Here is a 13,627-nt window from a genome sequence, read left to right as displayed (position 1 = left end):
GGGACGTTTTGAGCACCTGGTGCTTCCATCCTTTGGAAACCAACATGCCAAAGGAGACAGAGCTATTGGGCAAGGCCTTCTTCTCTGTGCTCTTGGGATCACAATACTTCTCAGCCCTTTGACTTATAATCTGGCTCTGAAGTTTCATCAAGCAATAGCCAGTTGAAAAATAAATCTGTACCTAAGCTGCCCTGCCTGTCCTCTCCATGACACCTCACCCAGGCTACCTGGAACCAGCTGAGAGCTGTGAGAGCAACTCAAGTAAGATGCAGCTCCTAGGTGAGGATCTGGACAGGGCAGACACCCTGCACAGCTGGTCTTCTGAGTCCCCTCCCTTCCACCTTTTTGATTCAGAGGGGCTCAGTGCTGGACTCTAGCAATGCAATTCCCTTCAGGGTTCAAAGACACAGCCACAGCACCTTCCATTTCCTATGCAGCCTACTGGGAATTTCCTTCATCTTGCCACTCACATGTCCACCACATCACTGTCACCTTATCCGAAACCAACCACTCCTGTGTCCTCTCTCCAGCCCATCCATTTCAGATATGGATGAGCTCCAGACTCCTCAAAGCTGTTGAACTTTCCCTGGCAATGAATACAGGGGAGGGATCCAAGCTCACTACCACTCTAAGTCCCCTCTCCAGAACCCAGGAGGTGGCGATGGGCAATGAGGAAAGGTGTGGCTCACTCACCACACATCTCCTTTGACTACAGGTAGGCGCAGGTCCACCCCCAAGGGCTGTATGATTAGATTTCCCTGTGGTCTGCTGCTCTAGCCTAGAGGCCCTTTGCTCTGTCCAGGGGAAAGCAGCTGCCCCAGAAGAACATCTTTTGCTCCTAACTGCTGAACTCTTTTAGAGAAAAGCTGGGGACGCACTAGGCTCTGTGTGCATCCCTTCATGCAGTTGTAACTCTGGGCAGGGAGAAACAGCGGCGGGTTAGCAGACCGAAGGTTCTGAGAGGACGATTAATGGCCCAGGGCTTCTAGAGCTGGGAAGGCCAGAGTGTTTCCCAGACACTGAAAGGTTCTTCCAACTTGCTCACTTGGCATCTTTACCTATGTCCTTAGTCTCTTAAAAATCTATTTCTAGCTGGATCTATCAGTGCTTACCTGTTCTGTCTGGTCCTTCATGTTGTCCTAAAGGACCAAGGCCCAGCACTCCTGGGCCTGAGCTATCTGGGCCTCACCCTCAGTAACCACATGTCCTATCTCCAAGGCCTGCTCCCCTCAGCCAAGTGTCTCCACCAACACTCCTGCCTGCACACCGGCTCCACAGCTGTTGACATTCTAGGTAACTAACTTGCTCCATCAGACCAGCTCCCAGCGGGCCTACTGGGAAGCTTTGCTGGGGATGATGGAGGGGCCCTGGTCTGGGAGGAGGGGTAGGGGATGATCAGATACAGGAACTTATCTGCAACTCTTCAATTCTTTCATATCTAACAAGGACAGCAATCTCTGTTCTGTCAGCACGCACAGCACAGCTTAAATGGGCCTCACTGCTCGCCCGCTCATCCTGCTTCTGCTCCCTCTCTCTGAAGTCGGCTGGGCAGCTTCTTCAGCCGGCGTTATCACTCCCTCTAACCGGTCTTGGCAGGCAATCTAATTCCTCCTGAAAAGGTCACCGCCATTTTAACTGCCTTTCAATCACATTAAGCACGCGCTGCCCGGCTTGCAGTTGGGCCCACCCGGCGGGTGATCAATGCGATGCACTGACACCAGCCCGCCTGGCAGGGCCACACCCAGCCCCCAGAGTTGGGGGCTACTGGTCCTGGCCAGGGAGGGTAGACTGACAGATGGTCAGCTTCTGCAGACAAGGTTGCAGAGCAGAGGCAGTCCGGATCATCCAGGGCTGCCTTTGATAGCCACCCCCGACCGCCACTCCACGAAGGAGCCTCAGCCTTCTCTGCTCTGCTGCGCCCAGCTCTCTGCCTTGTGGCTCCTGCTGATCTCACTGTAAAACAGCCTTTCAAGTCTGCCTGTCTTTTGACTGCACTAAGCTGTTTAAGAGGCGGCAGCAGCTTCTATCAGGAAAGCCGGAGCAATTCTCTGCAGATAAAGGCACCTCCGGCCCCTGTTCCCTCTTCAAGTCTCACTCTCATTCTCGCTCTCCAAATCGCTCAAAGAAAAGCCCCCTTTGAACTCCCCTCAGGAATTCTTGAAAGGAACAACCTCACAGTGTAAACACTCAGGGAAAACTGACACCCGCCCAGGGCCTAAGAGGCCCCTCAGACCTGCTCTGCCAGTGCATCCCAGCACAGGGGAGATACTGTGTCAGATCGTCAGGCCCTGCGCGGCTTTATCCTCCTTAAGCCTTGTCTGGTGCCCAGAGCTGTCAGGTCCAGTTCTGTGCCAAGAAACCCAAGAAGTTGCCACAGCAATGGAAGATATGACTATCTACAGCAGCCAACAGAGTGAACCCTGAGCAGCACCGTGGAACTGACCCTGCATGGGCTGCCACCTGTGTGACAGTCACAGGGTGCTGGGCTTTGCTGTTCTCCCTTCCAGGGCCTCAGATGCTCTAAAACTCTAGGGCAGGACCAGAGGGAAATGGTAAACAGACATCCCACAGCTCAGAACTTAGGCTTGGGAACCAGTTTAATCTGATCAACCTTCCTGATTCATACTTTGGCTTGTCCTGAAACACTTGGGTAAAGTGAGAGAAGCCAAAAGGCGTAATGCCCCACTTGGGCGTGGGGCTCTTTGTGCAGCTGGTCTGTACTGGACAGCACTGCGAAGACCATGCCTCAGCACCACCCCCAAGAGCAGGACCCCAAAGAGGCAGAGACCCCCTTCCCAGTTGCTAGGAAATGCCCCAGAGACCAGACACAGCAGTCTTCCCAAGGGTGATGCCCAGAGAACTGGAAGCAGATGGGAAGCAGGCTGTCTCACTTAATGACCACAAGCTGCAGTGCCAGCTGTGCTTGTGCATATAAAGAAAAGCTGGAGGCCAGGAGGCAGACAGATCTCTCTTCCCCTGCCCAAGGCAGGAGAGTCTGACAAGAGGACAGTGAACCTGGGCACCCAACTAGTCTGCTGTCTGACCTGGTGTGAGTGGGGGACTTCCACTGGCCCATGCCATATCCCCCCAAGGAGCTGGGAGGGCAATGGAGCCAGGCAGGGCCCTGAAGACATCTCTGCAGCAACTGGGGAGAGCCCAAGGGAAGCAGGGAGCAGCTGGGCCCAGGCTCCTCTTGCTTCAGGGCAGAGGGGCCCATGGAGAAGGGATGGGATCAGAGCTAAAATTAAATTCACCAATGAAGCTCATGGGAGGTCAAATTTTGCCATAACTCACTCTCTCCTCTGTAACTGATTTCTCTGGTCAGAGCAAGAGGAGGAGGAGGAGGGGGAGAATCCAATGTGTTTGCCTGGAAGCCCTCCGGGCCCCTAGTGCTAGAGGTGTACAGCAGGTTGCTGGATTCTCATTTATCAGCCTTAAGAGGGATGGAGTGATAAATGCATAACCGTCCCTTTAATATTTTATGCAGGTGCTAACGTGGCTTGGCTGTCACCTTCAATGCATCACCCGAGGCTGAGAGCCCCCCTCGTCACTCCTAGCTCGAAGCCTCACAATTCCACTTCCCCACCCAAATACTCCCATTTTAATATGCACATCACAGGCAGGCAGCACAGTCACAAAGCAGCTCTGCCAGCAGCAGTTCCCATGTGGTGGGACGGATGACCAACCACCAGCCCCGGCCTCCTGGCTCCCAACAGATGGATACCCAGCACAGGCCTGGCCACCAGAGTGCCACTGCCTATGTGTCAGCTGCTTGTACCTCGGAAACCACCTTCCAGGAGAGTGGTAGCCCGTATCCGCTTCTGCCCACACCACTCATATTCCTCAAAGCGGTTGCTGTTCTCATGCTCGATGTCCACGGAATCATCCTCAGCCATGCAGGAACTTTCCCTCTGTGAAGAGCAGAGCAGGATCATGTGGGTCCCAGGCCATCCCTACCTGTCCCCCAAGGCCTGCAAGGAAGGCACAGCCCTGGCCCCCAGGTGTGGTGTGCCAACCCCAGCTCTAGGGCTCCTGTGAAGTAAACCAATCTAGAGGTCAAAGACCTGGACCTCTTCCCAATCATTTTCCACTGGAGCCCCAGGGAAAGAGTGAGTGAGTGAAAGCAAAGGAAGAGAGCAAAGAACGGAGAGGAAAAAGCTGCTGAGACCACGCGGAGACCCCAACAGCCCATAGATCTGGGGGTAGTCGGCAGCCAGGTTCAGGGGAGGGGGAGCAATGGGGGAGGATAAGTGGTGATGGCCCCTCTACCTTAGAAAGGCAATGCTCCACATGCCTACTCATCTCCTGCTCCGATCCTGCCAGGGGGCGGTTGCACAGGGGACATACCTGCCCTTCATCTTGCTTCCTCCGTTTCATTTTCCCAATCCGAGCTGCATGGAAAAACCGAAAACAAAGCACAGAACAGGCAGACGGTCACTGTAGCTCCCAGGGTTGCAGTGGAGCTGATACAGCCTGACCTCCTGCCAGCCATCAGCCCCTTTGTTCAGGGCCTGGTCTTACTCTCATTATGCAGCACCTTCTTCTCCTTTCGGGACTGGGACTTGTCAAGAGCACCTGCAGAGGAGAGTGGAGCTGGGCCAGCAAAGTACCTACTCTGGCCACAGCTGGCTCAAGCTCAACTGTACCTTCCTACCTGCAGAATTCAAGAAGTCCAATGAGCAAAGACACTCCATGTTGCTTGGTATCTCCCTAGAAGGTCAAGACCATGGGCTCTTTTGATGTCAAGATAGCCAGGGGTCTGATGTGGCCTGTTTTTCACTTGTGATAAAACACCCTTTGTTCCTGGGCCAAGAGCCCTTAAGTGTCTTAGTTAGAGTCATCCCAGGAAGGATTTCTCTTATGTCCACTGGTCCATTTTACAGAAGAGGAGACTGAGGCCCAGTCATAAAGATATGGAGAGTCTGAGTCAGAAAGCCCACGGCACCTTGACAGGGCAGCCTTCCCTGTGCCTACCCAAACCTGTTCCATCATTCCTAATCAGCGCAGAGGGACTGGCAAGCCTGTGAGGCAGAGGGCTGCCTGCCATGCTGTCCCGCAGGGGGCTCAATTCCAAAGTGCACACTGCAAGCCCACAGCACTTCTAATTAATGCTGAGAGATGCAATCATTTCTAATTAGCTCACTAATCTCTCTCTGCAGCCCTCCTGTCACTGAAGCAGGAAGGGGTCAAAAGAAGGGACTCTTCCCTCTCGCCCCTCCCTGGATGCAACAGCAGAAGCGGAGTTAGCCACTCTGAGATCAGATGGACTGGGGTGAGGATACGCGGAGGTAGTCCAGGAGGGAAAGGTTCCCTGCTGCAGGCCAGAAAGAACTTTCTCATGGGCACTGGCCCTGGGGAAGCTTGTGAGTGCACTTTAGGGAGGGGGACACAGGTAAGAGGTGACGCAGGTGGAAAATGATTGTTGCTATTTAGAACCTCAACTGTGTTAGGCTCAGACACAAACACCTCACACAACATAGTTCACTTAATTCTATATCCTGAAGGTATGGTGCATTATCCATTTTAACAGATGAAGAAACTCAAGACTCACAGAGATCAAGGAACTTTTCAAGTAGTGAAAAAGGGACAAAGGCAGAATAAGAAACCATAGCCTAGAATGTTCTCCTGGCCTAAGGGTCCCTTTAACTGGTCAGCATCAACAAACACTGATCCTGTAAGTGGGCTAGGGCAGTAAGAATATGCACTTGGGGCCCAGCTCCCGTTTGCTGAAGGCCTGAGGCAGGGAGTGATTCCACCTCCAACCCAGAGTCATCCCAGAAAGACCCAAATCAATAGGAAGGCCACTATCCCATTAAAACTGAGCATGGAGCTTGAGAAACTCTGGTCTGCAGCCTGGCCCATCTCTTCAATCTCCTGTGCTTTTGCTATAGGAGATGCAGTCATGTGCTGGTGTTCCACCTGATTTTGTGGACAGAGATCTAGATTCCTCTGCCTGGACTGCTCCAGCCCTTGGAATCTCAGGTTCAAGACACATTGACACTCTAGACCAATGATTTTCAACTGGTGTGCCGTAAGAATTTTTAAAACACACAGTAACCTATTTAGTCAGGGGCACTGACCTCTTTTCCTTAGACTGTTATTAAATTAAAAAGACCATAGCCAATACAATAGCTCTCTGGTGTGAATGAATCAAAATTATACTGATTTTTTTTGTCAGATCAGCAAAAAATATATTTTTTGGTGTGCTACAGAAGTGTAGTAACAGTTTATATATGCCATGAATTGGAAAAGATTGAAAACCGCTGCTTTAGAGCCAGGACTGGGCTGGAGAAGGGATGCTAGATATCAGTAAGCTATGGAGCAAGGGACCCCCAGAGTGCCAGAAGCCTGTAGCAAGCAGTGCAGGAATATAAAGGTTCCTCATCTGTCCTGCCCAGAGCCCAAGGAAGTGCCTCCCTGTAGGAGGAGGACTATGATAAAAACACTGTCTGATGACGGAAATGAGTCTCACAGAATTGCCAAAGAGGGCTCAATACTGGATACTTTCCTTGACCAGGCCACGCAGACCAGAAGATCCCTGTGGTTCCAGGAAAGCACCCCGATGGATTAAGCATCCCCTGCAAATTCTCAGGGAAACAAGGCAGGTTTGGCTATCTTCTTGCCAAAATAACCAAAATGTGGAAAAAAAGGCTTTGTTCCCTACCCAGAGGCAACCTCTGAGTAGGTCAAGTCAAAGGATTTGCCATGGAGGTAGCAGCATCACATGGTTGCAGAAGCCGAGGCTTGGGAGGTAACAAACTTCAGTTTAAACCATGCCAGTTACATACCCGCTGCGTGGTTTTAAATCACTGTCACCTCTCCCAGCCTCAGCTTCCTTACCTACACAGAGTGTTAACGCTTTCCTCTCAGAAGTGTTACGATGATGCTTTCTACAGTGCCAGCCCGTAACCAGTGCATCTCCCAGAATGAGGCTCAGCCTGGCAGCAGAAACTAAGTAGCAGAGGTTGGAGATCATTTACCAGCTGTCCCAGAGATCCGTAAGTCTCTTACAGCAACCCCCCAGACATACCACACCCTAGTCAGCACAAAAAGCCAGGCTCATTCAATTGTGTTCAGCAAATAGGAATGCTCCAGAGGTTTGAATCCAAAGGGGGTGGGGGTGGCACGCCAGGTAGTGCATACACCGTGAGCTTTCAGAGAAGGCCTCTAAGAGCTGTTGAGCCCACGCTGATCACCTTTGTGAAATGTGGGCCGACTGATAACTCAAAGAGCCCCGGGATGAGTTAGTTCCTGTTGCCGTGGGAACTCCAGATCTCACTGCATTGTCAAGTCTCAGCAGAGAGGCTGTATTCACACTACTGGGCACTGATTAAAAACTGGAAGAAAAACATTCTCAGCACCCTGCCGGCTTGTACAGTGTGGTCCCAGCAGTTTGCAAATTCAAAGCTGAGCTCCCGAGTGGAATTGTGTAGCTTGTTCCTCATTCTCTGGCACTTATTGCCCCCCAGGGTTCTTCAAGGCCTTTAGAGAGGCTTGAGCAAGAGCTGGGAACCATAACCTCCATTACACGGACGGGGAAACTGAGGGCAGCCACCTCGGTTAGCACATTCTCAGGCGCTGTGACTGCGAGGAAGCCACTGGGCCTTAATGTCGAAGAGATTGAGGCAAAGCCAGGAGCTACAGCCAGCGAGGGAGGGAGGAGGCCGGGGGTGGAGCGGAGGGAGGGGCCGAGCAAGACTCACCATTCAGTCGGGTCTGCCGGTTGGCTCGCACTCGCAGGAAGGTCTGGGGGAAGATCCCGGGCAGATGCGAAAAAAGAGAAGAGCGTCAGCCGCGGCCTGGAGTCCTGACCCCCGCCCGAGCACCGACCCCGGTCCAGGCCTGTCCCGCCCCAAACAGCCCGTAAACAAACCTACTTCCTCCCTCCCGCCGGCCCCCCTGCTCCGCCGACCGCTCCGGGCCCTCGGCATAGCCGCCGGGGACTGCTCTAATGGGACCCCGTGGCCGCCGCGCGGCGCCGTCCCAGCCCCGGCTTCCGGCGCTCCGGGCCCCTCGGCCGCCCGGCCGGCGAGGGCGGCGATGCGGGCGGATTCCCCCCGGCTGCCCGGCGGCGGCGGCACTTCAGCTCCTAGCGGCGGCGGCGGCCATGTTGGCCCTGGTCACGTGACCGCTGCCGTCGCGCGCCCAGGGTGAAAGTTCAAGATGGGGGTGCAGGCGACCAGACTGGGACCAGGAAAAAGCTGCTGGCACTCGGGTAGTAACTCGCAGAGTGTGCCTGGGATCCCTCCCACCACCGGCAAAGCGTACCCGCTCCAGGTAGCGGCTGCAGGGTCCACCTATCCAGCTCCATGCCCTCTTGCGCGGGGCTCCGTCCTCTCAGAGCCCCGACCCTTTTTCCGCCTGCCGTGCGGCTGTCCTAGGGCAGCCAGGCTATTCTTTGGGAGGGAGGTGTCGGAATTCCTGATCGCCTGTGGGCGATCTCACTGCACATCCCTAATGTTCCGTCCCCATCCCCATGGAGTTCAGCAGTCCCATTATTAGAGGATTCCCAACTTTTCAGCTTTCTGATGGACATCACCTGGAGCTCCCACAGGACCCACACACCCACGTGGTCAACGTGGAACTAGACGTCCCCCAAACAGACGCTTTATTCCTGGGTTCCAGTTCAGAAAGGCACACTCAGGTGTGCTCTCACCGGAAACTTGAGAATGGTGCTGGGAACCCACCCTCCTTCGTTCTCAACACTTAGTGCTTACTTACCTAGATCTCAGAAAGTCTCTCCTTAAATGTTCTCTTTAAAAAAACTAATCATCTCCACCTCTGTGTATCTCCTATTCAATCTTTAAAAAAATATCTTTTCCTCTCGTTATAGTACTTCTATCCCTACCTTCATTATAGCTCACACAAAATTTTTATCAGTGTACTGACCATTTCAGGGTTGGGGCCATGTGTGAATCATGGGTGGATCCAAGCCTAGCACAGCGTTTGGCATAGGCAAGCCTCCCAGGGTGTTTCTTCAATGTCTATACCTATCTTGGATGTTACTGCTCCAATTCATAACCTTATGAGCTTTCTAAATTTTCAGCTGTCTCCCATCTGGCCTTCTGGTCTCCAGCTTCTCTTCCTGTAACCCAGCCTTCTCAGTAAAGACACTGTGATCTTTGTATTGTTCACACTTGACCCTGTCTCTCCACCTTCTTTAAACCCTTCAGTGGTTCTCCATCTATATGATCTGCAACGTGGCATACAGGCCTTTTCCGACTCGCTCTACTTCTCCAGCCTCTTCTAGCACTCCTGCTGTCCCCCTTTGCCCTCCTGACGCTCCACTCTGCAGAGCTATGAATAGTTCTTTGAGCACTCCATGCCCTGGACTTGGGGCTAGATTATCCTCCATGCCTCCACACCCCGTGCTTGGTTAACTGCTGTTCATCCTGTAGGGCTCTGGGAAGGCTTCACTTCCTCTCAAGGTTGGGTGAATTGCCTCCTCTGAGTTTTCACAATACCTTGTCTTCCCTCTGATCTTGTATATTTTGATTGTTTACACATCTGTACCTTATTCATGGGAGGTCATCTCTATCTAGTCACCCAGCACAGGGTTTGGCATGCAGGAGATAAAAGTGGGAAGGGAAAGGGGATTATACTCGCACAAGAGGGAAGCCCCTGAGCCCAGTGCACGGCTGAGAAGTAATCTAGGATTCAGGGCCAGACAGATTCAAGTTCAAATCCTGACTCTGTTACTCTTAAGAATCTATGTGTTCTTAGAAAATGAACTTCCCGCCCTGGCTGGCGTAGCTCAGTGGATTGAGCGCGGGCTGGGAACCAAAGTGTCCCAGGTTCGATTCCCAGCCAGGGTACATTCCTGGGTTGCAGGCCATAACCCCCAGCAACTGCACATTGATGTTTCTCTCTCTCTCCCTCTCCCTCCCTCCTTCCCTCCCTCCCTTCCCTCTCTAAAAATAAATAAATAAAATCTTTAAAAAAAAATGAACTTCCCCTCTCCAGGCCTATCTCCTTAGCAATAAATTGGAAGGCAATGAATCCTAGCTTGTACAGTTGCTATGAAGGTAAAGTGAAATAATAGTTAAAAGATTAGGTAACCCAGCAGGGGCTAAAAAAAATGGGAATCTAAACAAGAAACCAATACCCCTTAATTTTGAGGCTGAGTTTGGTAATTAAACAAACAACAAAACCCAACATAATCGAGCAACTACTACATGCCAGGCATTGTGTAAAGATTATGGGATGGGATACCCAGCTAGACCTTAGGGCACTTTCCAGGGTACTTCACCTCCTACCAATCTTCCTTGTGTTTTACATTCTAACAAAACTGAACTGATATCAGGTCCCCAAATATGTCACTCTGGGTTATACCACTATGCCCTTTGCATGTCCTGTTGCCTTGATCTGGGGTATCCTTTATTCCTTGTTCGCCAAAGTGAACTGCTACTTGTCTTCTGAAGCCCTATTCAGTCATTACCTCCTCGGTGAAGCTTACTCTGATTTTTCTACTCTGTCCACTGTGTGGTCCTGGAAACTTATTTATACCCCTGTCATAGCACTTAAAACACTGGGCTATCGTTACCTTTTTGCAAATCTAATCCCTTGCAGGCAAGGACACTAGGCTAAGCATGAGTGAGTATAGATAAATGAGTAAAGGAAGGGAGTAAGGAAGGATAAGACAAGGCCCTTGCCTTGGAAGGACTCCAAGTCTAGTGGACGAATCATGTTCACTGTGACACAGTAAATGTGGCCCCAGTTCTTTGCACCTGTTCCTATCAAGAGCTACATCCCCTCATCCCTTGATCAAGGTTAGCTTTGTCATGCTTTGCCCAGTGATGTGTGAATTCCGGAGTGTGGGCCTCAAGACGCCTTGTAGCTTTGTCCTCCGCCCTCTTAGTGTGACATTGCCCTGAGACTGCCAAGTAAGGAAGCTGATCTAACCTACTGGAGGATGAGAGGCTGTGTGAAAGAGAGCCAAGGTCCCCCCACTCTTCCAAGCCATTGGGGACTTTCCAGCCCAGGCAGTCCTCCAGTTGATTGAGCTGTATGAGTACGTGAGGGCCTAGTCAACCAACAGAATTCTGAGATATGATAAATTGTGTTAAACCACTAAGTTTGGGGAGGGTTTGTTATAAGCCAAGAGATAACCAAAACATACCTAAAGGGGTGACCACAGCATAGGATGATAAGGGCAATAACAGACACACCAGGGTCATGAGAAGAGAGAGCTATTCCAGAAAGTTTTCCTGGAGATGATGGGATTTGGGCAGGTGGTTGAAGGATAAATAAAAATTGGGTTGGTAAAATAGTCCTGTTAGAAGAAACAGTATGTGTATGATGCAGAGGCAAGAAAAGAATGTCATAGCCAGGAAGTAGTTGGCATTAATTCAGTGAGCATACCCATAGGATTCACGGAGGGCAGTATTAGGAATGGAAGCTGGGAATATGGGTTGAATCTAAACCACAGAGGCCTTGGTACCATGCCTATGCCTGACCGTTACTCTCTTCCTAGCTCATCAGATGGTGAGGCTGAATGCTGTGACTGAAGTAGAGAGGATGGGTCCCTGAAGGCTGGGCTCTGTCTGTCCCTTTGAAGGAAACTCTGGGACAGAGCCCTGTTTCCACATCAGACCAGAATTCCCTAGGGTTGGGTCCTTCCTCCGTCTCAAACCAGGGCTGTCTGGGTGAGGGTAATGTCTCCCAGGCTCTGAACTGAGAGCCTCTCTCAAACCAGGGTTCATGAGAGGAGGGAATCTCTCCCCAGGGGTGGCACTTTGGGCTATGCAGTTTGAGTCCCACTCAAAGCATCCAGTGGAAGCTGGTGCCCAGCCCACCCTTGGCACTGTAACTCTCCAAGCTCTGCGCCCTGACTCGGGGCTGCGTCAGCTGGAAGTACAGGGTGTTCAGAGAGAACACCTCCAGCTCCAACGGGGGTTTTACGTGTGCAGCAGTGACGCTGCTTCTCTGCCCCAGATTACGGGGCCCTGCTGCCTTGTCTTTCTGCATCACGTCAGGGCTTCTGAGCTAGGGCTGTTTTCCCCTTTTCACCCTGGGGCTCCTGGAGGAGGCCTGTGCCATTTAGACAAATGTTCCTGGGAGCAGGGCCCTGCTTTCCTCCGTCTGACTGGGGCTCCCAAAGGCAGGGCCCTGTCTCTTCTCAGAAGGAGAAGCTTCCGGGGGAAGTTCTTTCTCCTTCCTGCCCAAAGAGAGTCAAAAGAGAGTTAGGGTGTTAGCCTTAGGTCCTGCTCCTGCTCTGATGCTTTAGGATTGTGTGATTATTCCCTTTCTGTGTTGCCCAAGGCACTCACAGGCAATGACTGTCTGTGTCTCTTTCTCTCTCTGGGCCCCAGTACCAAGGTTTGGCAGGACTGAATGGTTGTTTGCTCAGGGGATCGTGGGTTTGAAGTGTGAAGTGTCCAGGTGGTTTGGGGCTATATCTCAGGTCCCTCATGAAACCGAACCCCATAGGATACGTCCTGATAGATGGGATGCTTCAGAGGTGTTTAGAGGCCACCAGAGCCCTGGTGTCCCTGGCTATCTGTTCCTAAAAATCCATCTACTTAAGGCACCTGTGCCTTCCAGGTTCAGTTAGGGGTGCTGGACACAGAGGGAATCCAAAACAGTTCAGGCCTCTCCTCTTACCTCCTGAGGAGGGAGGAGTTGGCACCAGCCATGCCCTCTAAGCTCTCACCCAAGGGAACTTCCTTCTCATGCTCATCCCGCCCACTCCTCACCTGGTATCTGTCTGAGTGGTGCAGGTCATCAGTGGCAGATGAGTGTGGTGATGCCGTCGGAGACTCTCCTTCCCTCTTGATGGAAGCAGACAACAGGAGGGACTAGAAGAAGAAAAAGGACATGTGGCCTCAGGCAGAATGAGACCTATAGCCAGTCCCCTAGAGTTCCTATTCTTATGGAGCTTCTGGAAGAGGGGCAGAGAGAAGGAGGGTGAAGGGGTAGAGGGACCACTTGAGATTTTGAAGGCATGTGGTCAGGTTTTGGGAGAGGATGGCTTGACTCTCAGAATGGGTGGAGACCCCCTGAGAGGGCCCAGACCTCCTATGTCCCAGCTGACATCTACTCCAGTGGGGCAGGCTCCCAGCCTCCTCTCAGAGGGCAGAGACAATACACGCTCCAGGACCCCCCGAAGGGCTGGGGGTAAAGCCGCACGCTGGCCGCCCTGTCTGCCCCTAACATGGGCTGATGGCAGCCCCGCTATGGAGACAGTAAATTAAATAGCATGTATGAGTTTCTGCGTGCAGCTAGGGATGTACGGTGGGTCCATTTATCCCTGCGCTGCGACAATGACCCTAGCAAAAACCCCCAGCAAAACTAATCCCCCCATGTCAATCCTACATGGCCTCTTCTACATACGCCTGCAGTTTAGATTAATAAACTGTCTGCTTTAAATTGTGTGCGAGCATCACAATTCTAAATACCACATGGCACATTCAGCCTGCTCTTGCTGGCTCTTGCCAAGGCCTGTTCAGCTGCAAACGGGGGGCCTGGAGGCCTGAAAGCAATCCATACTTCCTCCCCCCACCTTCTCCAGCCTGCGCAGCTCTGAGCCAGAAGCATACAATTCCCTAGGAGGCCTCCCCAGCCTAGAAAACCATGCCAAATCGCCAGTGACAGCCCAAAGAAAGCAATTTGGGAAAGATGGAGCAGC

The 13,627-nt window shown here is 52.1% G+C and overlaps 1 protein-coding gene across 3 annotated transcripts in view; it reads right to left on the bottom strand.

Moving 5' to 3' along the window:
• Nucleotides 1-13,627, bottom strand: part of RNF220 (ring finger protein 220) — a 225,790-nt gene that overhangs the window by 11,339 nt on the left and 200,824 nt on the right. Inside the window, exons 4-7 of one of the 3 annotated variants that reach the window (XM_028511203.1) lie at nt 12,696-12,797; nt 7,704-7,746; nt 4,270-4,391; nt 3,779-3,911 (exon numbers count right to left, since the gene is read on the bottom strand). In XM_028511203.1, coding sequence (XP_028367004.1) covers nt 3,779-3,911; nt 4,270-4,391; nt 7,704-7,746; nt 12,696-12,797 — 400 coding nt within the window. Of the gene's footprint in view, nt 1-3,778; nt 3,912-4,269; nt 4,392-7,703; nt 7,747-7,877; nt 8,104-12,695; nt 12,798-13,627 lie in introns of those variants that run through there. The other 2 variants (XM_028511204.2, XM_036025936.1) reach the window with 2 other exon arrangements.

Source organism: Phyllostomus discolor, chromosome 5, assembly GCF_004126475.2.
Source record: "Phyllostomus discolor isolate MPI-MPIP mPhyDis1 chromosome 5, mPhyDis1.pri.v3, whole genome shotgun sequence".
NCBI classification, from domain to species: Eukaryota; Metazoa; Chordata; class Mammalia; order Chiroptera; family Phyllostomidae; genus Phyllostomus; species Phyllostomus discolor.
This window is presented reverse-complemented; position numbering and strand designations above follow the sequence as displayed.